This window comes from Cheilinus undulatus, linkage group 15, assembly GCF_018320785.1.
Source record: "Cheilinus undulatus linkage group 15, ASM1832078v1, whole genome shotgun sequence".
NCBI lineage: Eukaryota > Metazoa > Chordata > Actinopteri > Labriformes > Labridae > Cheilinus > Cheilinus undulatus.
In genome coordinates this window covers 23,795,295-23,822,488 of record NC_054879.1, presented here as the reverse complement: position 1 = coordinate 23,822,488, position 27,194 = coordinate 23,795,295, and the positions used below count along the sequence as shown (strand labels likewise).

The 27,194-nt window shown below is 39.9% G+C and overlaps 1 protein-coding gene across 1 annotated transcript in view; it reads left to right on the top strand.

The window, feature by feature from the left end:
- plcl1 (phospholipase C like 1) overlaps positions 1-26,726 on the top strand; it is a 127,522-nt gene extending 100,796 nt beyond the window's left edge. Inside the window, exons 8-12 of the mRNA XM_041806235.1 lie at positions 12,448-12,810; positions 19,406-19,609; positions 22,037-22,112; positions 22,828-22,937; positions 24,604-26,726. Coding sequence (XP_041662169.1) covers positions 12,448-12,810; positions 19,406-19,609; positions 22,037-22,112; positions 22,828-22,937; positions 24,604-24,810 — 960 coding nt within the window. The 3' untranslated portion in view covers positions 24,811-26,726. The remainder of the gene's footprint in view (positions 1-12,447; positions 12,811-19,405; positions 19,610-22,036; positions 22,113-22,827; positions 22,938-24,603) is intronic.
- Positions 26,727-27,194: the final 468 nt, after the last annotated feature.

Below are 27,194 nucleotides of genomic sequence, written 5' to 3'. Positions count from 1 at the left end.
AAAATATGAAATATGTAATTATTTGCCATTTATTTTGCAACGGGCTTATTCTCCAGCTGGACAGATTGGCAATCATATCTTTATTTGCTCAGCAGTTACGTGTCATAACGTCCGAAAAACCAATGTCGTCTAACATAAAGCCAGCGTACGTGAACAAGACTTAATGACATTATATTCAAATTAGTTAGTGTAATAATATAAAACTATGTAAATATGTACTAGCAAAAACATAGTTTATCAAATAGGTACACATTACATACATATCTTAAGTTTGTGACAATTTTTAAATCAGCTGTGCAATCCATATGTTGTGTACCACGTCCTCTAACTTGTTGAGTAAAATCAAGTTGAATTTAAAGTCATGGCAAAATCAGAAACGTTCACTTTACAAGTCAACTTTCATTAGAATGCATGGCGAGAGTCCACCACAGTAATGGCGGCTACTCACCTTCCGGTGTTTCTCCGGATTGGTCTATAGGGATTATGGCAATGGGCAAATTTTCCAAAATGTTAAAGTATCCCTTTAAGGCTCTGGGTTGTATTAAACATCCTACACACTGTTTCTTGTGTGACTTTGCTGCTCTCTTTGCACACAGCTTTTATATATTTAGAGTATAAATTGAATTTTTCTTTAAAGTGACTAATTAAGTGGTTTTATGAAGTAATGGTATATTTGCAGGCTTCCAGCAGAGGATTTTTTTTTTTTTTTTGCTTGTTTCAGCATCCATGAGAGCGGAAGCAGTTTTTGCCTCCAAGTAGAAACATCCGTAGGGATTTGTCCATCATCATAACAGTTGAATTATCTTGTTTTAATAGGCCTGTATCTTGCAGGACAAATGGCTTTCATTTACATAAATAGCCTAAAAACAGTCATCAATTGCTCAAATAATAAATCCTGAACTTAAGACTTTAAAACATGAATCTGCAAACCAACATGTGATGCCACTGTGGCTTCATCCACTTTTTAAATGTACTCTATGGAAAGGATCTAGCATAAATAAATGTTTATTAAGAGGAATATTATAAGTAAATGGATTTAGGTTTGTCTTCTTTACTGGCAGCACTCATTTAATATCTTTATCCTCTTTTAAAGAAGCACATAAAGAAGCACATAAACTCCTAATGGATGAAGATGAGACTTATAGAGCACAAACATACAGCTCTTCTGCATAATTTATTTTCCTAAATAACCAAATATGGGAGTATAAAGCTCTCTGAATGGATTTAAAAGGTCAAAAATGTCCCAGGTTATCTATTATTGGAGGATTTATTGACTGTGTTTATCGTAATGCACATAAAAGTACATATTTCCAGCTCTTGTTAATGTTTTAAAGGCTGTGTTTGGTTTGATTGTTTATAACACTGATGAGAAAAGCTATAACCAGTCTGAGACATTTACATAGCTGCATGACAGCTCCTCAGAGTAATCCTGTTTGCTGTTCAGGACTAAAAATATGAGACTAAGAATAGTTAATTTGTTGTTGTTCTTAAAGAGACAAAATCATGCAGAAAGGTGAAGATGATTTTACTGCAAACCAAATGAGTTTAGCTTCTTCTGCATTAGGATTTTTATGACGTAATCATTTAAAAAACCATGATTTATTGCAACATGAAGAGACATGCCATTGGCAGTATAAAATCCACTTATGCATGAAATATGACCAGCATTAAAGGGATATTTGGGTATTTTTGAATTTGGGATTTATGAGGTACTTGGTGATAGTAGTGCCAGTATCCTCCAGAGGTTTCAGTGAGGGTTGCCCCTTCATACAAGACAAGCTTGGGGAAGCTGTGCATACGAGTACAGTTTCTCCACATAACTTGGCAATTTTAAGGTAAAAATGTACCTTAAAAACAGTTTGGGCTGAATTGTATGCTATATCAAGCCATTTTAAGCGATTTTTTTTCACCTAGAAAGCCTCTGTGTTTGGCACTATTTTGCAATGCAATGCTCTTCTGCCTCAGTGCATCTGAACAGCTGTTTGGGTCTGCAGGCTTCGTCCAGGAAACAAGAAGCAACTTAGCTATAACAGCACTAAAACGAGTGACAATGAGCATGGTAGGTAGATTAATTAGTGCAAATATGCATAAGAAGTGAGGCATTTTATTTTTTATTCTTCTAATGGCAGATAATTAGACAAGACACAGTCAGCACACGATGTTTACTTTTCAAAAACTAGTGGACAACTGATAAATAACTAGTTTTAGATAACTTGTTATTTTACAGCTGTTCAGATGCGCTAAGGTGGGAGAGCATGTAGCCGAAGTGCGCACTGCAAAATAGTGCGAAGCACAGAGACTATCGGGGTGGAAAAATAAGACACTTCAAAAATTTTTATTTAGTGTACAGTTAAACCAACATTGTTTTCTTGGCCCATTTTATTGCCTAAACTCGCTAATGTAGAGAAACTGTACCTGTCTGTGGCACTTTATAGTCTAAATTCTCCAAGCATGTCCTGTTTAAAGGGGCAACACTCACAGAACTCTCTTGAGGATAATATTGCCAAGAACCTCATACAACCAGACTACAAAAATTCCCAAATATCCCTTTAATGCTGGTCATATTTCATGCATATGTGGATTTTATACAGTCAAAGATATGACCCCCATATTGCCATGATTCATGATTTTTTTAAAACTGATTACATCATCAAAATCATGCAGCAGAAATATCTGAATTAATTTGGTTTGCAGTGAAATCTTCCCCACCTTTCTGCATGATTTTGTCTCTTTCAGAACAAAAAATTAACTATTATTAGTCTCATGAGAATAATTTCCTGCTACTCCAACCCCAGATGAAAACATACTAGCCCATAGAAATCCTTCATTCCAATGAGTAAATGTTATGTCATTTTTGGTTTATTTAGAAATTTCAATGAGAAATTCTTCATTTTATCTCTTTAAATGTCTAAAGAAGCTAAAAGAAGAAAACGTCTACAGCATGAAACAGGATTATGTCTGCTTCTCTGTTTCCTGCACAAACATCATGAATATGAAGCTCAGAGCTCTTAATTACCTTCAGGACTGAATCGAGCCATTCTCATGAACACACTGATGACTGCTCTGAATTTATCACAGCAGGCGAGGTTTGAAGGCTGCCGTGGCACTCAATGACAGGCGTCCTGTGTTACTGTGACTGAGCTGTAATGACGACCTGTCACTGCTGATGTGAGTGAGTGGGAGCAGGAGCGCTCCCCATGGCTCCATCATGTATGTCTATGAGGCATAATGTTGTTCGCAGTGACTGCTGAAGAGGTGCATAATACCTGTAATTTAAGAGGCTTTTGATGTAATTATACAGACGCTCTGACAGCAGACTGACTAGAAGTGAAGTCTGAAAGCATGAAATCATCTGGGCTGCAAAATAGTCATGATATGAAGGGTGATGCAAGCTTGAACGAACCAAATAAGCTGATAAAAATATCTCAATATATCAAAAAGGGACAAAACTTTAAGAGTTTTTTAATACGTCTTTATAGTTTATAGTAACAGAGCAAGACATGACATGTTTATCGGTGTTGTCTACTGTTAGACTGTTGTTGGACTTATTTCATGATTGTTCACATTTTGTGCCCTATCGGCTGATTTTTTTTCCTTCAGTTTGGTGCATTAGTAAAAGCGATCTGTTGAGTATCTGATACATCAGACAGTTTGATTGTCTGCCCTCCAGTTTGAGCAGTTTGGTCATTTTTCTCCTCATGTCTGCTGTCTGAAAGTCTGCTTTTAACTCCCACTGCCTTGTTTTTCTGCCGTAGTGTTTGTCTGGTTCTGGGTAATTGTGCTCTTATCTATGACTGCTGTGACAGAAAACTGAACTTGATCACAGAGCAGATATTTTGTCTGCAGCCCTATATATACAGATATATAAGTATTGTGCACAAAGTGGTGCTGTCTTTTTTTCTGTCGTCATTCCTGGGAACTTAATTGCTTTAATGAAGAAACTCTACTGGAACTATTTGCATTCTAATTAGAGGCTGACACAAAAGTTTATTATCACTTTGTCTTTTAATAAAGAGGTCTTCAGTTTCTGAAGTGTTGTATAGATGCTCATCCTTTATTTTCCCAGATTAGTTTGTATTTTACAAAAATAAAAAAATCACCATATTTGTACTATGGATTGCTCATCAGGTTTTCCAGGTTGAGCTGTGGTATTATACAGTGCCCTGCAGTAGTTTGTGTCCCCTTTCTGATTTTTTTGGTCAATTGTTTTTATTTTTTGCACATTTGTCACACTTAAATGTTTCAGGTCACCAAAGAAATTTGTATATTAGACAAAGATAAGCCAAGGAAGTACAAAATGCAGCTTTTAAAAGCCATCCCAACCTGCTTTGCCCTATGTGAAAAAGTCATTGCCCCTCCCTTGTTAAATCATGAATTAAGTGTGATTAAACATATTTATTGGAGATCTTAGTTCAGTTTGACTATCCACAACCAGGCCTGATTAATGCCAGATCTGCTGAATCCGGAAACCCCTTAGATAGAACTGGTTTGACAAAATGAACTAGGCTAAAAGATTTTAAAAAGGGAACACATCATGGTGCCATCTAAAGAAATTCAAGAACAGTTGAGAAACAAAGTCATCGACATCTATCAGTCTGGAAAAGGTTACAAAGATACTGTAAGGCTTTGGGACTCCAGTCAACATCAGTGAGAGCCATTATACACAAACAGAGAAAACTTGTAACAGTAGTGACCCTTCCGGGTAGTGGCCAGCCTACCAAAATGACTCTAAAAGCGCATGGATGACTTATCCAGGAGGTCCCAGAAGAACCCAGAAGAAAATCTAAAGACCTGCAGGCCTCACTTGACTCAGTTAAAGTCAGGCATCGTGGGAGAGTTCCAAGGTGAAAACCACTGCTGACCAAAAAGAACACAAATGCTCGTCTCACATTTGACTAAAACATCCTGATGATCCCCAAGACTTTTGGGAAAATATTCTGTGGACTGACCAGATGAAAGTTTTAGTGGGTGGGTGTCCCGTTCCCTCTGGAGGAAACTAACAAAGCATTACCTCAAGAGAACATCAGACCAACAGTCAAACATGGTGGTCTGGGGCTGGAGATGCAGTGGCATGATATTACATTGGCTGTTCATGCTGGAAAACCCTCCAATAAGGCTAAATAAAAAACAATTCTGCAAGGAAAAGAGGGCCAGATTCCTTCACAGTGATGTGAAAGACGCACTGACAGTCATCACAAACACTTGCTGTTGCTGCTGCCAAGGATGGAACAACCAGTTATTAGGTTTAGGAGGTAATGAGGAACAGGTAGGTTTGGATGGCCTTTAAAAATTGCGTTTTGTATTTACTCAGGTTATCTTTGTCTTATATTAAAATTAGTTTGATTTGAAACATTCAGTGTGACAAATGTGCAAAAATTATAAAAAGAAATCAGGAAGAGGCAAATTCTTTTTCACATTACTGTAACATTAGGGAAGGGAAACAGCAGATTACATTTAGTCTGATTGAACATTGCACTTCTTCTTGTTGACTGTGCTAAGCTAGTAAGCAGCTGACCAGTTGTATGTCTTAACAAGAAAAAATAATGCACTTCTTCATATTTCGTACATACTCTAGACTTTCAGTAAGATCTACTTTGTCAAGACAAACTTTGAAGTACAGCTATTGATTTTCATTTTAGTTACTAATATCTATACTTAATTTATAGTTCTTCATACAAAGATTGAAAGCACTAAGCAGAAAGAGCACACAGTTGTACCTTTCCTTGATGTCAAACATCAAGTCTGAGAATCAAACACTTGCTGACCACACTACATTTAAATTTGTATTCTCTGCCTGGCAAAATTCAGGTTCTCATGGTTAAAATCTGACATCTAGTGCTTTTAGTTTGAATGCACACAATGTATTGACAAACCTTTGACAGCTTTAAAGCTGAATAGTTTTGCCTCCATGATGACATGAGTCTGAGTATAATATTACAGATATGGATGTTATTGGTGCACAAATTTGTAAAACAAGCTTGCAAGCTCTGTTGAGTCAGAAAAGTGAAAGAAAATCAAGAAACATTCCTGTCAGATACTCCTGATGCCTTACCATCTCCCTTCTCCCATCTACCTCTCTCTTTTTTTGAGACTCTTTTGTTTTTAATCCATTCCCCAGAGCCAGTTTTATGTGTAGTTATTTATCACCCCCCTCACTTAAATGCTGATTTTTTATCTAAGTTCTCTGATTTTATGTCATTTATTGTTCTGAACTACGACAAAGTGATTTTAGCAGGGGGTTTTAATATCCATGTTGATGATCCTTCCAACAGATTTGCAAATGAATTTCTTGATCTCACAGACTCTTTTAATCTTGTTCAACACGTGTCGGGGCCTACTCATAAACACGGCCACACTCTGGATCTTGTTTTTACATTGGGTTTTAACGTCAGCTCTTTAACCTATGAGGATCCAAGTTGCTAACTGATAGACTTGAAGGCTGGGTTGGGATAGAGGGGATGGCTCTTAACTTTTTCAAATCTTACCTGGAAAACAGAGGTTCTAATGTGTCCTGGAATAACAACTCTTCCTCTGCAGTCCCACTCACTTGTGGCATTCCTCAAGGTTCAGTTTTAGCTCCTCTTTTATTCTCCCTCTACATGTTGCCTCTGGCTAGTATTATAAGGAAACACAACATCTCATTCCAATGCTTTGCCGATGACACTCAAATATATCTCCCCCTGAACCCCACAGCCCCCAGTCCCTACAACCACTTCTCAACTGCTTACGGGAAATCAATGATTGGATGGCACAAAATTTCTTAAAACTTAATCAACAAAAAACAGAAATAATTCTCTTTGGCCCCCCTTCCCTCACTACCCAAATTCAAAATCCCCTTGGCCCTCTGTCAGCCTGTGTAAAACCTCTGCTAAAAACCTGGGTGTGATTTTTGACTCTTCTTTTACGTTTGACAATCAAATAAACTCAGTGGTGAGAGGCTGTTTCTTACAGCTAAGAACACTGGCCAAAGTAAAACCGTTTTTAACTTTTAATGACATTGAGAAAGTGATTCACGCTTTTATTTCATCAAGACTAGATTATTGCAACTCACTTTACCTGAGAGTCATCCAATCATCCTTTAAATGTTTACAGTACGTCCAGAACGCTGCTGCCAGGTTTTTAACAGGTACTAAAAACATGAACACATCTCCCCTGTACTCTCTTCCCTCCACTGGCTCCCTGTCCATTTTAGAATCCATTTTAAAATTGTATTACTTGTTTTTAAAATCACTCCATGGTTCAGCTCCTCCTTATTTATCTGACCTTTTAACCCCCTATGCTCCAACACGCTCACTCCGGTCCTCTGATCAGTCTCTCCCGGTCATCCCTCAGACTCTAAGAAAACTCAGAGGTGACCGCTCTTTTTCAGTTGCAGGTCCTCGTCTGCGGAATCAACTGCCCCCTCACATTAGATCTGCCAACTCGCTATGTTACTTCAAAGCTCAGCTAAAAACCCATCTTTTTTCCTTGGCCTTTGATTCGAATTAGATTGCTCTCTCATACCCCTTTTTCTTTAAAACAAACATTCCAGATTTTAACGTCCCTTCACTCTTTATGTACTGTCTATGGTTCTTTGCTGTTTTGTATATATTGCTATCTGTATCTTGCTTCTATCTGTAAAGCACTTTGGTCAGCTTGTGCTGTTTTTGAATGTGCTATATAAATAAACTTGACTTGACTGACTTGACTTTTTCCTTGTTCTGATCGGGGAAAACTTTGTGATGCTTTGCTGTCATGCTGTCAGGATAATACAATAGGAATCAGTGCAATCAAGCTGATTTAGTGGCTGACGCCTGTTTGCTTCTTGTCAGTTTGGACACGCCGTGAGGCCGAGAGAGAAAGTAAATACTCAGCGGAGCATGAATCCATGTCAACATTGTGGTATTGATTAAGCCAGACAGTATAACAGAGGAGCTGTGGGAAGGAGAGTTGTAAAAAATGTGTCTTATATAGGAGGAGTAGGCAGGCTAGTGAAGCTTTGCATATGATTATATTTTTAATAGCTTTGTTGTAGAGTTTACATACCCCGCATTTCAGTCAGAAAAAATCCCCTCAGTTCATATTTGTATTTAGGATTCTAAGGAGAAGTAAACATGCTGTATATTGTCAATCCTGCTGAACAGAGACTGAAGTGAAACATGAAATCTTCGGATGTGACGATGATTTAAGCAGAGATTCAGTCTCAGATTGTGCTGTCGACACATTTTTGATTAAAAAATGAATTAACTGTCACAGAGCTGCTCAGATACAGGCTGAGAGCTGAAAAATGAGAATTGGATTGGAGTCATCACAAACACAGAGAGCAGAGTCTGCTGGAGCTGTCTGACTGACTCGTCCATGCATGAAACTTCAGCTTTTCCTCTGCTTGACTCTCTCTCGGTTAACGGGAGGCAGACACATTAAAACCCAGACCTGAGGGAGCCGCTCGGCCCTCCTTCAGTCACTGTGACGTGTTTTCTGCTCTTCATCCATCACCAGCGTCTCCCTCTCTCTCTGAAATAATTTTACTCCTTTTTAGAAACATTTCCACTCTGAGAAACGAGGAAGTGAATCAAGTTTCTACAAAGATGTGCTCGGCTGTTTTATCTCTGTCTGTGTGATTTTATTTCCCTCCTTTAAATTACATTTCTCCCTCGGTGTGAGACGTTCACTGACCCCTTTGGCTGTGTCCTCATTCAGGAGAACTTCCTTTGAAGTTTGCATGTCAGGACTGAGTACACCTTTACAGGTCGAACAGGCTAGGCCTGCTGCAAAAAAAGAAAAAATTCAACATACTGCAGAGAGAGAGCAGCTGAATTTCTGGAGATATGAAGGGTGTCCACATAAAAATGACAGATACTTTATCATTTAAAGCATGTGATATTGATAAAGTTTCCAAGTTTTCAAAATCCTACAACCCTGCATAATACAACTGCAAAACCAACTTTATTTGGTAGGGAACCATGAGATCATTTTGAAGGCTAGTTTGCCCACCCCTCATACAAAGGCGGGGTACACCCTGGACTGATTGCCAGTCAAGCACAGGGCATGTCTTTGGTCTGTGGGAGGAAGCTGGAGTACTTGGTGAGAACCCATCCATGCACAGGGAGAACATGCAAACTCCTCACATTATTCAAACACAGGATTTGAACCTGGAACCTTTATGCATTGAGGCAACAGCACTAACCTCTGTACCACCAAGAGCAAAAATGCAAAGAGAAATCTCAGTCCAGTTCAAGTCTTTCCTTATTTGCAACTATTTATGAGCTTTATAGACACAAGAATAAAAACATTTTTTTAATCTCATTCTTTCAGTCATTACCCAAAGCTCTTGACTGTAGGTGAGAGATTGCATTGACTGGTATATTAAAAGCATAGCTTCATGGGGCAGCTCCCTCTACACCAATAACCCATCCATGGTTCATTTTCCCTAACACAGACCTTTAGATACTTGAACTCCTTCACTTAAAGGGATACTTCAACATTTTGGCTAATTCGCCCACTGCCATAATTCCTATAGTCTTAGTAATAGGTTCGTTTCCTTTAGTTGTCAGTGCAACTGCAAGCTGTTTCTAGATCTGGGGGGACTGTTAGACCAGGTGCACCGTTAACCTATGTTAGCAGACAGAATTTATGCTTTCCCTCATCAAACTCATCAAATACACAATCCAACAACTTCAAAACACTCTCATGGACAAGTTGTGACCTGCACATTCACCACACTATGAAATAATAACGTATAATTATGTAACATTACGACACATGAAGCAAATACTTGGAACTATTTCTTGAGTAAACCACTGGGCGGAGTGACACAGTGCAGCAGCCATGTCTGGAGTGTAGTTCCGGCTTTGCATTTAACATTAAAACATCTCTGTCTCGTAATGTTCCATGATTATTTCATAGCGTGGTGAATGTACAGGTCACAACTTGTCCACAAAAGTGTTTTGGAGTTGTCAGATTGTGTATTTGATGAGTTTGATGAGGGAAAGCATAAATTCTGTCTGCTAACATAGGTTAGCGGTGCTGACGGACCTATTACTAAGACTATAGGAATTATGGCAATGGGCGAATTTGCCAAAATGTTGAAGTACCCCTTTAAGGAAAAGACTCACTCCCCACCCAGAGAGAGCAATCTGCCATTTTCCAGCAAAGACGTTTGTCCTCAGACTTGAAGGTGCTGACCTTCATCTGGATTGCTGCCGAACTCAGCTGCCCCAATGCCTGTTAGAGGTCTTCATCTTAAGAGGCCAACAGAAGAACACAGCTGCAAAAAAAAAAAAAAAAAAAAAAAAAAAAAAAAGAGAGAGAGAGTTGAATTTCTGCAGTCACCAAACTGGCTGAGTCTTGAGACCCTGTCCATGAAAATCACAAACAGTGCTGGTGATAAGGGAAGACCCTGGCAGAGGACAACATGCACTGGAAACTGTGCTGAGGATTTGGGCACAAATCTCTGTGGCTCATAATAATGGCCCTGTTCCCTGTAACCCTGTAAGAATGTAAAAATTGTAAGATGTTGATTTCATTTTAATTAAATTTAGGATAAAATTCCCCCAAAAGTTACAGTGCTTAAGAAATTTATTGGACCACCTGTCATAAAAATGAGAAAACATAAATATTTTAGAAATCTTTCAAAACCTTGTTTAAAACTAAAAATGTTACTGTTATTTTTTTTTGGCAAATAACAAACTGAAACAACTAAATAGTCCTTTTTCACACATAATAACCAAAAACTTCATATATTGTATGGCCTCCTTTGGCCTTGATAACAGTTTGCATTCTTGCTGCCATTGTTTTTATGTACTTTTCCACAGTCTCTTTTGTTATTGAGTTCCAAATAGTTTCTAGCTGTTCCCACAGACTTGCTTTAGATGAAACTTCTGTGTGATCAATCTTTGAATTTACTAAATCCCAAATTTGTTCAATAGGATTCAAATCCGGACTTTGTCTTGGCCAGTCTATCAGTTCCAGTACTCCAGATTCCTTTCTCTTGGTCAAATAGTCTCTGCACAGCTTTGAAGTATGCTTGGGGTCATTGTATTGTTGGTATATGAACCCACGACCAACCAGATTCAGTCCAGAAGGGATTCCATGATGCACTAAGATGTTGTGGTAGACGTTCTTGTTCATGATACCGTGGATTTTGACTCACTTGCCCACACCGTATCCACAATGGAACCCCATACCATAATGGAATATCCACCGTGTTTCACTGTGGGTGCAATGCATCTGGCAACAAAACCTTCTCCTGATTTTCTGGGGACATAAACACAACAATGCTGACCGAAGAGTTCAAACTTGTACCTACTTCCAGTCATCAACCGTCCAGTGTTTGTGCTCCCTGGCAAATCTGAGGCATTTCTGGATGTTTGCAGGCCTCAGTAATGGCTTCTTAGCAGCTGTTCTTCCCTTTAAGCCTTGTTCCATCAGTCATCTGCTTATGGTCATTCTGGAGACTTTATCAGACTCTGATCTAGAAGCATTCCTCTCTGCCTGAAGATCAGCAGTGGTCTTCCTTCTGTCTCGAGTACTTAAAATCTCGAGGTGTCTGACATCTTCTTCCGTTAACTTTCATTTCCTGCATCTTCCTTGGCGCATTTTGTAAGTACCAGTCTCGGCAGTTGACTCCAAAGCATACTTGACCACACTGTGAAAACACTTTATGTCTTTCCCTATTTGTCTCAGAGACCATCCAGCATCATGAAGTGCTTTAATGCGGACTCTTTCATTTTCAGTGAGCTCTCAACGTTTTACCATTTTGAACAGGAATGAGGAATTTCAAACTGAATTCACCTTTTTATACCCAAATTTGAGCCGGCTCACTGGGCTTCTCTGAGATGTCAGAAATTAATCAAGCATACCCTAACCCCATTCAACCACTTAAACTCATTTTTCTGTTCAGGAATGCAAGTAAATAACTATAATTTGACATATTAATCAAGAAATAATAATGTGCTTTACTATTTTTTCAGGGCTTTTTTTAATCAGTAAATTTGAAAATTCATGGATAACAATAATAATGATATTTTAGCATTAAAAATATCATTTGGGTTAAAGAGCTTCTACATATTGGTGTATTAACCATTGCAGAAACATAAAAAATGTTTTGGTAGTTACCAATGCTGTTAATTTAGGGCAGCTGTGGCATAGACCTGACTTTAAGTGGTGGTCTAATATATTTGTTAAGCAATTTACATAGTTGTTTCTTAAATCATCCCCTTGAACACTTGATTCTCATAAAGATAAAAAGTGCATTTATTGTCTTATAATGAAATACAATAACTGGTTTCTGATCTGTTTAAAAACGAAACTGTTTTGAGTGTGAGAATCTGTTCATGTCCATTTTAATCCAACATCTTTGCCTCCAAGGGCATCTCTGGAGTGCTAAGATCATTGTCAAATGTTTATTATTGGTCCTCTGAAGTAAAGTAGCATCATTTCTAATTGTGTTCATTTTTCCATCCTCAGGTGAACATGCCAGAGCTTGCCCTGCTGCGCTTCGTGGTTTTAGACGACGACTACATTGGAGACGACTTCATCGGTCAGTACAGCATCGCCTTCGAGTGCCTTCAGCCCGGCTACCGTAATGTGCCCCTGCTGGGCCTGGCGGGAGACCCCTTACCACACACCAGCCTGTTTGTCCACGTGGCGATCACGAACCGGCGAGGAGGAGGGAAGGCTCATCGGAGAGGACTGTCTGTTAGGAGGGTCGGGAGGAGAGGGAGGGAGTACGTGACGCTGAGACACACCGGCATCAAGGTGGTCGACGAGACGTTCAAACCAGCCAGCGCTCCGCTTAGAGAGGCAACAGACCTGAGGGAGGAGGCTCAGGTAAGAGGGAGGGTTAGATATCACAAATACACTTTGTCTGCCTGTTCCAGAAAAAGATAATATACCTGTTAGAGCAGGATGATATGGACCATAATCATATCTTAATAATGGTCTTTCTCAGACCTGGCGCAATTGTTTCAGATTGGAGCTTAGTGAGCTAGATCTGCCTCAGTCTGAGTCATCAGAGGAGCAGCATGCACCCAAGGGTGCTGCTTTGATTGGGACATCGTGTCTGGAGTTCCTTCCCCAGAAAATTGAAGGGTTTTTATTGGAATTTCTGCAATTTCACACTTTTATCCACCTTTGTATGACTAATGTACTCTCCTGTGGCTTATAAATACTAAAAATATTTTTTTTTAATTTTCAGAAGCAGGAAAACAACAAAGCTCTTCTCAAAGGTGTATTTTTCAATCCACCGTCAGTTTGAGGAGATGAAAAATGTTCAGGGAAGATTTTCGATTATCTGGAGTAATATGACGTCTTTGTTCCCAGGAAGAGGTATTTCGAGAGTTTTAAAATTTTTATGCTCTGAGCAGCAAAAACACAATTTCACTCACCGTCACTGAGGCACATCCTGAGGCGGTGATGGATTTCAAATAAAACCTGGACAATAAAACCAAAACTATGGTACTGGTTTATCTTGGTCAGTGGAGCAGGCACCCACATACAGAGGCTGCAGATTTTGAGTCACTGTTGCAGGTCTGAATCCGGATCCTGGCATTGCTTGGTGCATGTCTTCCTTTCACTATCTCTTTTCATATGTCTATTGTCAGCTGTCCCATCAAAATGAAAGCAAAAAGCCTCCTAAAATTATGAACTAAGATGATTCCAAATGCTAAGGGAGGAAACCAAACTAAAACCATGATGGGTGTTTTGGATCTTTTGGCTCTTTGCAAGCTCAAATAAAGAGTATATTTTCCAGTTCATGCCCTCACAGCTTTTATATCGGGTGTATGTGTTCTGAATGTTAGCTACTTCTCCCTGCTGTCTCCTGTATATTGATAAGCATCAGGATCAGCTGGTAGCAAGAATACACTCTCTTAACATCAGCCTCACATAACTGAGCATCTGCTTGGAGTTTCCTGCTGGTGTATCTGTGATGGCAGTAGTATCACATGTAGCCTCAATGTTTTAACATGCAGGAGACAAACAGTCTCTGCCAGCAGTGTTCGGTTCTCTGACTGCTGATAGTGTTATTAGACTACATTTAACCCTCTGAGAGTTAGGCTTTCATATACAACAAGAAGAGACACAGGTTATTAAAAGTGAAATAACTATTGAACCATTGATCGTCACCTCTTATCATTTCTTTCCTCTTGAAGCTGGCCATTGTGCCATTCCATTGGCGCTATCCATGCCATCAAATTCCTTTAGGAAGCTTTTCTAGTAAGCCTGGAATTTTAGTTACTTTCTAGGGTATTAGAAGTTTAATCTGCACCATTAAATCTGGTAATGAATGTCTTTTTGTCCATTTTTGATCATTTCTGCTACTAGCTTTAAAAGCTTTACGCCTACTGTATCCAACAATGCTTTGTGACAGGTGGACAACCAATGGACAGCTTTTGTTGCATCATGCTTTCCCACACTGCACATACCTCAACACTGAGATCATAATGGAGACACGTAGAGTATGTGATGTGGCCCTCTGTGTCTCTGCAGATAGGAACAGCTTTAAATAAAGACTCATAACCTGCTGGTATAAAAAGCACAAGGCTTTTTTTTGTCAGTGTGTGAATATTTTTAAGACTTTTGTCATAGAAGGGTTACTTTTAAACTTTTTGGTCCAAAAGAGATGGGAGAACAAGTTTGTGAAAAAAAACTTTAATCATTAATATATATTGTGCCTAACACATATAAATCTTTGAGTTTGATTTCCAGTTAGTTTTTTTCTTTTGTCTTTACAGTCCCAACACTTTCTAAAAATTAAATTGACATTAGTGCAGCACACATATTCTTTAAGCCCAGGTTGTCCTAAACAATAGGATGTTTAGTGCACTACAGGGTTGATGTTTAACTAGCTCTTTAAGGAAAAAAGACCAGGTGAGACACAATGGTTAGAAAAATAGCATGGGGCATGGATGGTTAATGGGCCACATATTAATAAACATCAGTATGAGGTGCTGCTGACAATGGTAGTAAACTCTCTGAACTCAGACTCTCATAACTGAGTGTCTATGTGGAGCTTCATGGTGGTCTATCTGTGACGGCTGCAGTATCACCTGTAGCCTAAGTATTTTAACATGCAGGTGACAAACAGACTCTGCCTGCACAGTGTTCAGTTCTCTGACCACTAATAGGGATATCAGACAATACTTAATATAGTTTAGACTAAAATGAATGAAGAAAATTCGTGGTTCTGGTTTCCAACCAACAACACAGAAGGGGAAGCATGACTTAATTTAAGTCATTGTGACTCTTGGTCATGCACACATTGCCATAGCAGTTGTAAAGTTCTAAATTATTTGGTGCATGCTGAAATGAAAATCAAGCGGTGATGCAGCAATGACGCAACCACCATGCACCCAGTCTAAAAGGTCCATCAGATCAAAACAAAACTGTCCCTCAGTGCACCTTCAGCCCTAGCAGACTACAGAGACAGTCTGCAAGCCCAGTGACTGACCAGCTGGGTAGCTTCAAATAAATCTCTGCACACAGTGAACCAGTATGACAAATCTCCCTGCTGACATCCAAATTTATCAGGCATGTCTCCCCTGCCCTAAGTCTAGCCGTGCTTTCTGTCTCCTCTGACGTCTCCTCTCTTTTCTTCTTCACTGTAACTGCCGTCTAATCAACTACCAATTAATATTTATCAGCTACAGTTTCATCTGAATACGCTCAGTTTCAGTATAATGATTTGCTGTACTAAAAAGGTAGAAAATGTGGTGATAGGACTGGAAACTGGTGATATAAGTAGCACAGATATTGCACTGCCAAGACAGAGAATTACAAAGCTGTGTGGACACCAATGCACATGTAGTTCTGGATGCAGCATAGGTCACTACAGCATAGCTACAGCATAGATTCAATGCAGAAGTTTAGGCCAGGATTCAGTTTATTATTTGAATAAAATTATTTTTCATTTTTCCTTTTGATATTCCATGTTAAATTTGTTAATTATTTATCCAATTTATGTGTAATCCTTGTAAGATGTTTTCATCTTTTATAAGAGCAAAGAAAACCTGATTCCAGTTAGGTTTTATTGTATTTTTTTCATTCTACATGTTAGATATTATTAACATGAAAAAGCCAAACCCAGTCTCTATTTTTGGTCTAACTCTACGTTTCGATACAGGCGACATTTTTAGCCTTGTTGATGAAATTTCTGTATTTGAATAACTTTCATGAAACCAGACTCGACCTGAGACTTCTCTGTGGAGCGAAGGAAACAGAGGAGAGGAGGAGGATGAGAGAAGAGGAGGCGACAAAGAAGAGTCATGAGGAAGAGAGGAGGAGGATTATAAAGCGTCTAAAAATACGAGCTAAAATAGAACCTGGTCACACAGCACCCACCAGATTATCACTGAATACAAACAATAGAAGAGTGGGCGAGGTGGGAAGAATCCTTTTCTGCTTTATATCTGTTTTTAGAAATGAAAGTATCCCAGAAAGCCAAAAGTACACAAACACGTCTGCCCTTAACTTCTAAATGCCCAGAGCTAGATCCACAAAGGAAGCTTCATAGTTTGGTCTGTAAGAATTTCACTGGTTTAAACAGAGCCCCAACCACTACCCCATCAACACCTTCACAGGAGAGAAACAGCAGCACCTGAGAGAATTATACTCTACTTTTGGTGTGAACACGGCTGCTTTTTAAGTTTTTAACTGGACTGGAAACAATAAGACACATGGGAAAAGAAGCTTTATCTAGCTGCACAGAAGTTTCTGATATATCATCCTAAAACAATGATAAACAATGAATACTGATGGTTCTCAGATTGCATGACCTATGGATATGAGCCCCACCAACATGCATCTTCAGTGTTTTGTCTGAAATCTTTTACACAAAGACTTCAGACAAAATTGGAAGCCTTATGTTGCATTTTGTCTCTTCATTTACACTCAAACAGCATTTTAGGTGCATGTGAATGCAAAGTGTTGGAAAATTGTTCTAGGGAGAAAACTTCTTAAACCAGCACCATTTCCATCATTGTTTAAACTTAAAATATACCGTTTCTCTGAAAACTGAGATTTAGAGAATATGGTTTCACTCAATATCCATGTGCGAGTAGCTGGACAACAACAGTAGCTGCTTCCTGTGCTCTGTCCTGTCACTACCAGTCAACATTTGCTTCAGATTTTCTCTTATTGTAATTAAGGCTCATTTGGCATAACAATCCCACCTCATTGAATGTCCACACAAATATATTTTTGTATGCATACACTAGAGCTGCTACAATTAAGTGGTATCATAGATCATAATGTGTAATTTCTAGAAAGTTACAATCTACATTTCTGTTGTTTTCCCTTCTTTGAAAACTACTCTTTTTTGTAATATTTTATCTCCATGAGCATGACTGAATGTAACATTGATGTAATGATGAGATTGACATTGATGAGTCTATACATTTTGTTGTAATTTGCAGTCATCTGGATGCTTTGCACGCCCTTCTCCTGTTTGGATTGATCTGCTGTGCAAGGATTATTGCGTTTTGGCAGTGACTTGGGATGAAAACAGACCCAGTGGGTATCCTGGGTGGAGCAGAGTGAAGTTGGTGCTTCTGGCACACATTGCAGCAGGGCCAGAGAGCATGCTGTGGAACTGCAAAGACTGTTTAGAAAGGGAGCACCAGAGTGCTCTTTGCATGCAGATCGCTGTGCAGACAGAGTATGTTTAAATTAGGGGTTTGTTGTTGGAATGGGTGGTAATACTATAATACCATAGCGAGTGTATTTAAAAACAATCATAGTATTGCTTACGGCACTGTATAACATCTTCATCCACATGTGTGTATGTAGAGATGCTTCAAAATTAATGACAGAATTGGCTTTTTTGTCATTTCTGTTTTTATTGATCCATTTATTTCCTCTAGTTTTTACTTTGGTCCTGTGTTTTTGCTGGTCTATAGTATTTTTTTTTTTTTATCAAAATACTGTTGTCCAGTAACCTTGTACAGCCAGTGGATTGCCCAGATTCTGTTTCACTTGGCAGATCCATCTTGCAAAGCTCTAATTGGGAACAATTGTGCCAGATCTGCAAACAGACCGCACCAGTTATTATTCAGCGTCATCTGAGGAGAACAAGGTGGAAGCTACCGGCTAGGTTTAATTGTGGTTGAAGTCGATAACAATGGCTGACACAGGTGTAGCGTTAAGCTCAGATGGAGCAAAGTGGCAGTTTTGCCAGAACTTGACCACATTTCTTTCTCAGAAAAAAGCAGAGAACAGTGCTGTAAGCTTCTTTTGGCAGTGAAGATCTTTTTGCACGTCGCCCAGCACCAGCCTGTTAAGGTTAGGTTACTACTGGAGCTGTACATGTCTACTACCTGATTTTGCTTACCACTGATTGGCCTGTCATGAATGTGACAGACAGAATGTTCCTTAGTTACCTTCTAACATTTTTTTAAAAGCCTGCCCTTCCCAACGTGTTAATTTGGAGGTTTCCCAGATGGATGTGAAATACATCTGCAGTGGATATCTGAAACAGTTTATCTGGTGTGTCAGGTTAGTTGTCCAGATGTAGAACTTTTTTTAAAATGACAAACAATCCAATTTTTATTGGAGTGTTTTTGTTTAAGCGTACTGAAACATGTCATTGAGCAGCTGAGCATCCTCCACAGTAATAACAGGTATCAGCGTCTATATCAGGACATAAATCCTTATCATGTCATGCATTACATGAACCCTGAAACAATCCCTCAAAATCGCTCTGTTAGACACACACTGACACATATACACACTCTCCCTCTTCCACATGATCCCATTTTCACAAACAGCTTTTAATCTGCTGGCTTCAGCCTCGTTGTTCTTTCTCCTCCTCCTCTCTGTCGCTCTGCCATGTATCCAGCTGTGGCCTCATCTGCCGCTCTCACTTATTATTCTCATCCCTTCATCAGCCTTCATCTCTAACACACTTACACAGAAACGATCACACGTCCACGCAGGTGAGGCGTAATAAACGCTGGTCCACTTGGAGCTCTGCCAGGTGGTAAATTGTGTTCAGTTGTGCAGCAGATGTTTCTTTTCCAGTGTTTGCATGTTCACAAATGCATGTCTCTATTTTAAAGTGACCCAAAAATATTTTTCCGCATATTGACAAAAGACCTTTAATCCCTTGTCCTGGTTAAAACATCAAACTAACCCACTTTAGCATGGTGACACACCTGCAGTAGAAGAAAAAGGCTCTAAATGCTCTAATTTTCTGTTCTACATTTATGCCAAATGCTCTTAAGCTCATGCTGATTTCACAGGATTAAAAGCAGCCATGACTGCCATATTGATTTAATTCACAGGAGAGAGGAAGGACAGGAAATGTGTCAGCCTCTCTGACCTTTAGTCCAGCTTAATTTTACAGCCGGAACTGTTCATCTGATCTAATATTTTCTCCTCCTCATCATAATAATCATCTCTCTCTGTTTTCCTCTCACATCGTCTCCAGAGCACGACGGCCAGCTTCAAAGAGCAGTGTGGGCTCCCCACGGTGGCCAAACTCAAGCAGTGCATCCAGAGTCTGGCCACCAGGCTGCAGAACCCTGAGGGCACCATGGGGGCCACCATGGTGCTGAAGGAGGGATACCCATGCCTGGAAGCACTTGTCAACCTCTCAGAGCAGACTAGGAAACTGCTCGCCGCTTACAACACGGTCAGTGAGAGGAATTAGAGTGACAGTATTCAGACCCCCTTCCCTTTTTCAACGTTACATTGCAGCCTGATGCTACAGTCATTAATTTTTTTTTTTTCACAATCATCTACGCTCAGTACCCTATCATGACAAAGTGAAAACAGAATTTTAGAAATGATTGAAAATTTATTAAACAGAAAAATGAAAGATCACATTGACATAAGTATTCAGACCCCTCTCTCAGTTTAAGCACCAGCATCAAGTCTTCCTGAATATGACCCAAGAGCTTTGCACACCTGGATTGGGGGATTTTCTGCCTTTCTTCTTTGTAAATCCTCTCAAACGCAGTCAGGTTGGATGAAGACCATTGGTGGACAGCCATTTTCAGGTCTCTTCAGGGTTCAGGTCAGGGCTCTGGCTTGTCCACCCCAGGACATTCACAGAGTTGTCCCTAAGCCACTCCTGTGCTGTCTTTGCTGTGGTCTCAGGGTCATTGTCATGTTAGAAGGTGAACCTTCAACCTAGTCTAAGGTCCTGAGCGCTATGGAACAGGTTTTCACTGAGGATATCTCTATGTTTTGCTTCATTTAGCTTTCCCTCAAACCTGACCAGTCTCCCAGTCCCTGCTGCTGAGAATCATGCCCACAGCATGATGCTGCCATCACCATGCTCCACTGTTAGGATGGTGTTGCGCAGGTGATGAACAGTCCTTTAGACATAATATTTAGAACTGAGGCCAAACTGTTTAATCTTGGTTTGATCGAAACAGCTAACCTTGGTTTTGACAGTCTGAGAGTCCTACGGGTGTGTTTTTTGCAAACTACAAGTTGGCTTTCATGTGTTTTGGTCTTCCATCTAGACACTCTGCCATTATTAGTCAGTGGAGGGCTGCAGTGATGGTTGTACTTCTAGAACTTTGTCCCATCTCCACACAGGATCTCTGGAGCTCAGTCAGAGTGACCATCAGGCTCTTGGTCTCTCTTACTCAGGCTCTTCTCCCCCGATATCTCAGTTTGGCTGGGTGACCAGCTCTTAACCCTTAGAGACATAGACCAGTTTGGGGCATGCCTGACTCATCTGCATTCATGCAGTTTTAAAAAAAAAATCTGCTATTAGTCAACATCAAATGTCATGCATCATTTTGATCAGGACAGCTTAGACTTTCAGTGTAACTAATTTTTTGTTTCAATTTTACATGTACTTGGTCTCAGAAAGGATGAATTTATCAGAAGTTTTGAAAATGCCTGTAGAGATTTTGACTGTTTTCTGTTTTTGTTTTGACTGTTACTGTTTTTTTTTTCTGTTTTGTTTTCCAAAAATGTCTTCCATGTGAGAATTCTGGAGGCCACTGTGCTCTTGGGAACCTTCAGTGGAGCAGAAATGTTTTTCTAGCCTCCCCCAGATCTGTCCATGAGATCAATCCTGTCTCTGAGCTCTGCAGGCAGTTTCTTTGACCTCATGGCTTGGTTTTTGCTCTGATATCATTGTCAGCTGTCAGGCCTTCTGTAGAGAGGTGTGTGCCTTTCCAAATCATGTCAGCTCATTCTAATTGACCCCCAGTTGACTGGATGGCACCCTTGTGAACAGCATAAAACTTTGACATTTTGATAGCACCTCTCCTTGAAACACTTCCTTGAGATCCTCCATGTGACATGAGGCATCCACAAAGCACACCGTTAGCTCCAGTAGAAATACAAATGAACCTTTTAATCTGCACATATGGGGACAGATTTTTGAGGATAGTGTTAAAAATTTGGGTACAGAATATTCACATTAACACAGAGCCTCATTCATCGTCCTGAGTTTGGTTTTAACACCATCACACACCTCAGCAGGTAGTGGGTGTGTATTAAACATCTCTCTTTGTTCGTACATGTCACTGGAGTCGATGGTGTTCAAGTGTGAAACCAGGAAATGTGAGCCTGGCGGGTCAGTGTCATGCCGCCACAGTTGATGTGATCTCCAGTCGAACATCACGCCTCCTGAGGCTGAATCAGCACCACATGCTCGCACTCATCTACATCTCTCTGCCTTTTCTTCAGGTTTTTTCCTCCCTCTTTCTGATCTGTTCACAGATTTGTTGGCAGTTTTCTCCTACAGGAGAAAACTGTCCTGACTTTACCCTTTAAGGCCTAAAGCAGAAGTGTCCAAACTATGGACAACCAGCCCTGTGGTCCATTTTTAACACTTTTAACACAAGAAGACACTTAAAATGTTTGCTCCACTGGGAGGATTTTCTAGACAATGGGCTCCAAAATGTTTCAGTCCATCACCGCCAAATACCACGTGACCTCCACTGTACCTTAAAGTGATAGATTGATGGATTAATCACTTCTTTCAACCTTTTAATGTTTAAATTAGTTCATGGGAAACTTTCTCCTTGTGTTGTTTAAACGTAAGCTTTCTGTGTGAGGCTCTAAACTCGAACTTCCTGTCTGTCTCCTGCAGATGATTGCAGCTCAGAAACAGCTGATTGAGAATGCAGACGGTGTCCAGGAGAGGATCGCACAGGTGCAACGAGAAGGTAAACTGAGTGTAAATGGAGTTTATAAGCACACGTGAATAAGGAGACTGGAGGTGATATCCTATCCTAGAATATCACCAAATGAGCATCTCTGGTATCAAAATCATACCAAAAGATTTGAAGACAGTAAAAGATGAGAGATCTTTCTGTTGTTTCTGTGCATTCCTAGCTTATTTGGGTCCTTTTATGCTCTTATTTTGTGCTTAAAATATGTCCAAAGACAAACTTTTACAACATGTCCTCATAAATCATCAGCAGAAACCATGCTGAAACATTGACTTTCTCTCTGTGAAACTCGTTAATTCAGTGTTTCTAGAAGCTATGATCAGACGATGTTCAGCATGTTACAGTTCAGATTTTTGTTACGCTCTCTTTCCACATTTTGCGTGACAGCCTCACAGCCAGCATTTCCATGCAAAAGATTTTCTCAGCTGAAGAAAAATATTTTTAGACTTCCTCACTACCTCAGACAACTCCTGACCTTTAAATGTGAATGTAAATGTCAGTTTGCTTTTGTAAATATGTAAATCCAGATCCTGCCAAACAAACAGACGTGACACTTTGTTGACTGTCGCCCCGAGACATCCAATGTCACAGAAACCACTCACTCACATCACTCTGACTCCTGACACTTTTATTTCACCTGTTGTGAATCGTTGATGCTCACACGTCTCTGTAAACGGACACAAAGTTCACAACTGTGTTTGTTTATAAGGGATGGACTTTCATGAAGAGCTGTCCCGACTTGGGGAGAAGGAAGGACTGAAGGGACGAAAACAAAATAAAGCTGTGGAGAGTTTCACCTGGAACATCACGGTGCTAAAGGTAGACACAAAGTGAATGTGACATTATTTCAGACCCATATACTTGGAAAGGTGAAATATGAAATGTCTTTAGTGAGTAGATGCCATTGTAATGTCTTTGTGTGCTTGTGAGGAACTGGATCTGGACACTGTGGGATGAAACAGAGGTGGCTGGGTTTGAGAGGGGTCATAGCATTCACATAGATATAACAGACTGACTGTGGAGGAGAACAGATTTTAAAATATGACAGCAGAAGGATGGTTGGTCGAGATTGGTTTTGAACTCCAGTGAGGAAATGCCTACAGCCAGCTGAACCACCTTGCAAAGCAGATGGATTATGTAGATTCCATTTCTGTCATCAGGCAAATCCATCTTGCAAAGCTCTAATCAGAAATGTTTGGTCAGGTCTGAGAACAGACCAGACAAATCAGCACCATTTCGGTAGAACAAAGGGGTATCTATGGCCAGGATTTAGTTGTACTGGAAGCCAACTGCAGTGGCTGCTGCTAGAGCAGTGATAAGCTCAGATGTAGCTATAGTAGAGCGGCAGTTTTATCAGAACTGGACCACATTTCCTTATTAAATTAAAAGTGAAGAGCTTCACTGAAAGCTTTTCTTGGCAGAGAAGAGGTTTTTGCACTTCTCCTGACTGGCCTCAGCATGAGTTTGATCCACCAACAAGCTCCACTGCTCATAAAAGTAAACATATAGCATTAGTTCAGGGAACCCATGGAGTCAAGCACTGCCATATAATTGAGATCAGCTGATCTAACAAAAGCCCTCGTCAGCTGACGGCCAGCTATTTCGCTTCTAAGAATGCTATTGGCTAATTTTACGTATTCTATGATATTCATACTGCTCTAGCTTGGCTACGCTCTGCTGCTTCCTCTTCAAGCCTCTTTTTGCAACCCTCCTCCACCCCAGCTCCTCCTTTATTCTGCCTCTGACTTAACCAGTGCCATTCTATTGTCATTGATGCCTGCTCTGCCCTGGGTCTGCTGCTTCTCTCTCTGCCTCAGGCTTTCCTTGTAGGCTCAGGAAAGGAAGGAACGTGTGCTTTTCCTGCTTGACATAGGCTTGTGGAAGGGCAGGGGGATTCCAAAACAGCCCCACCACAAAACATAAATAACAGTCATGAGTGCAAATTATTAACTACTCCCAACTTTTAGTCAGTATAGATTTTTTTATGTAGCTCTTTATTTTTGTCTGCTCTTTCCCCTGACCAGTTGTTGTGATACTATATTTGTTGCTGGAGTTTTAAGAAGTGGATATATGAAAATGGTTTTAGTTGTAGCCTGTTTTAGGGGGTTAACCACTACCCAGAGGAAACAAAAGGAAACAAAAGTTTCTGCTCAGCTGTGTAGCTCTTTTAGTATCATCTGTTTTCACCATGTGGAGTTTGTAATCCTGCTAGCCAACAGTATGCTAGATGAGCTCCCAGTCTATAATATAGTAACAACTTTGATAGTTGTGAAGTATAGGCCCTTTCAGCTTTGTCTGGTCTCATGCAGTTGGTGATGATGTTGGCTGCACTTGAGGTGAAGACAGTGCAGCATTTTCTGCCGATGTATCAGTCATACAAGTACATAGGAAGCAGCCAAAGTTTAAAATGGAAGCATGCTAAATTTGTATCTTATACATCAGATTTTGAGATTATCTTAAACATGTGTCTTCCTGTGTTCTGCAGGGTCAGTGTGATCTGCTGCGTGGAGCTAAGATGGATTCTCTGGATGCTCTGAGGCAGCTCGCTCTTGCATGTGAAGCCTGCGGACTCACCTCCTCCTCCTCTTCCTCTAACTCTTCATCCTCCACCTTCTCTACCGCCGAGCTGCACTACTCCTCCCACCCTGTGTCAGGACGCCGCAGCAGCACACATGGAAACGGACGAATCTGACATCCCCACCTCGGTGTTGGCGTGCTGCCAAAAACGGATAGCGAGTGGACGGAGTAATTACGGAGCAGGAGGAGATATTACAGTGAGAAATAGAGGTGCAGGTGTGAAGATCACCTCAGGATACAGAGGAGAGTTTCCCTTCATCCAGTGCAGTACCAGTCTAGACGAGTCTAGACACAGCAGTAAATCTGTTCCAGCCTTACAGGAGTTTATTAATGAATCTCTGAAGGTCCGGCCTGCCGAAAGGCTTTTTATGAATGTCGACAAAGACACTCCACACGGGTCCTTGAACTACACACGGCTCCTGCTAATATTAAGAGAGGAAAATGTCTCCATGTTGTAACTCTGCAGGTTTCCCTTCATTAGAGAAGAAATCATTGATTTATTAGTGACAACGTGGCTGTCGCTGAGCTGACGTTTATGGTCCTTTTGATGATTCATTTCTGAGGTTTAAAACACAGAATGATGGAGGATGTAGAGTAGCTATCCACCTCTGTTTTCAGCCTGGAAGACAGCAAGACTACCTGAAGGTGTGAGTGTTCACAGTGTTGCAAAGAAGGTAAAGACAAAGGTGCAATAAGATACTGATAGACTGACCATGTGGACCACAAAACCCTCACAAACCAATGCAGGAAGTTTAATATATCTTTAAAACTTGCCATCTGCTTTTGTAATTTAAGTTGATGTAATTTAGTTTTGAAGTAATTCAGACAAAAATGCATTGATATATACATGTAGATGCCACCAGGATCTCCACCCCTTCCCTTGGGCCCAGGTTGAGTCTGGCAGAAGGGGAGATTCCTTGAGATGACCTCAGAACAACTTTCCTCGGTGCAGACCCAATTCTTTAGTTGTCTGTTTCTGACATAGTGATGGAGAAAAGCTGCTAAAAAGTTGTGCTACCAGTCTGTTCCTGATGATCTCCAAAAAAGGACAATAGTCTCTACATGTCTGCTGCTCATCCTCAGGTCTTATTATCACAAACAATAAATTGGCTACATCTGTAATGGATGCTTCATTAGGATCTCATCAGTACAGATTTGTGTTATTAAAACAACACATGAATTACAGTTTTAACTTTAATAGAACAGGCAAATTATTTAAAATGACAGATTTAAATTCAGCTCAGGTGTATGCATACACTTAATAGGATTGGCTGGGCTCAGGTAGCATGGGTTCTAGACTTTTTGGGCCTGATATAACCTCTTGTATAATGCATTTGAAGCCATTTTGTTGAAAAAGAAATTGGTAGGTAGGGTGTAGTAGAAAAGAGTGCTGCATCTTGCATGTGTCAGAGATGGAAACAGTGCGTGCTGTGGAAACAGAAGAATTGGCTAGAAAGGTCAAAATTAACCCAGGAGTGTGGCACTGATAGATGAGTGAAAAAAAGTCTTGACCTTTGGCATCAGATTCTGCATTGATGCTGTTGAAATCTGTTAGACATTCTTCTTCTTGGTATTATTAATAACATTTAGGGATGCACTATATTGGATTATTTCTGAAGTCTGATATGCCAATGTTTACAAAATGATTTTAGCCAATACTGATATCAAAACACTGATATTTGAAACAGACAGTTAAAAGTTAGAGGATAAATACATTTGCATATTTCATATCTTAAAGGACACTTTAAATTGTAAGGAGTAATGATGAATAAAGATAAGGCTTGGTTCAGCCTAAAACTCCACTAATTTATTTGTTTGTACTGCCAATATTTACAGCTGATAAAGGCAGATCTTTATGGCCATACTATCGGTCGTATATATCATCAGAAATTTTCATATCTCCCGATACTGAAATCATGCTGATAATATTGTGCATCCCTACTACCATTTTTTGTTCTTGATTGGCCAGTGTCCCCTATCTTGGACTGTTTTGTACTCTTAAAATAACCTGGCTGGTGGCATCCACATGTATCCAAAACAAGTTATGCAAAGAATAAGAAATATGTATGTATATATATATATATATATATATGTATATATATATATATATATATATATATATATATATATATATATATATTTATACTCTTGTTTGAACTGTCGAGACTCAATAACAAAGTTAATGAGACTGAGTGGTGGAAATTTAAATTACACAAATGAATGCTCCCAGATTTGTCTAATTTAGTGCTTCATTTTTCTATAGACTTGAGTTTCTCTGCAAAAATCTGACCTCTTAACCTCTTTCTGCTCAATTTGAGGGCCTGAATCTGATAAAAGCTCCCTGACACTGATCTGTAAGAGCTACGTGAGTATAAGTCCACTTTCTAAACTTTAACTAGAGTCCAGAGAGATCCCCTTGCAGCCCTGTGAACACTGACCTCTGCTCATTTGTGCAGCAGAAATACTCACACCCTCACACAGGGCCTTGTTATCTCCAGC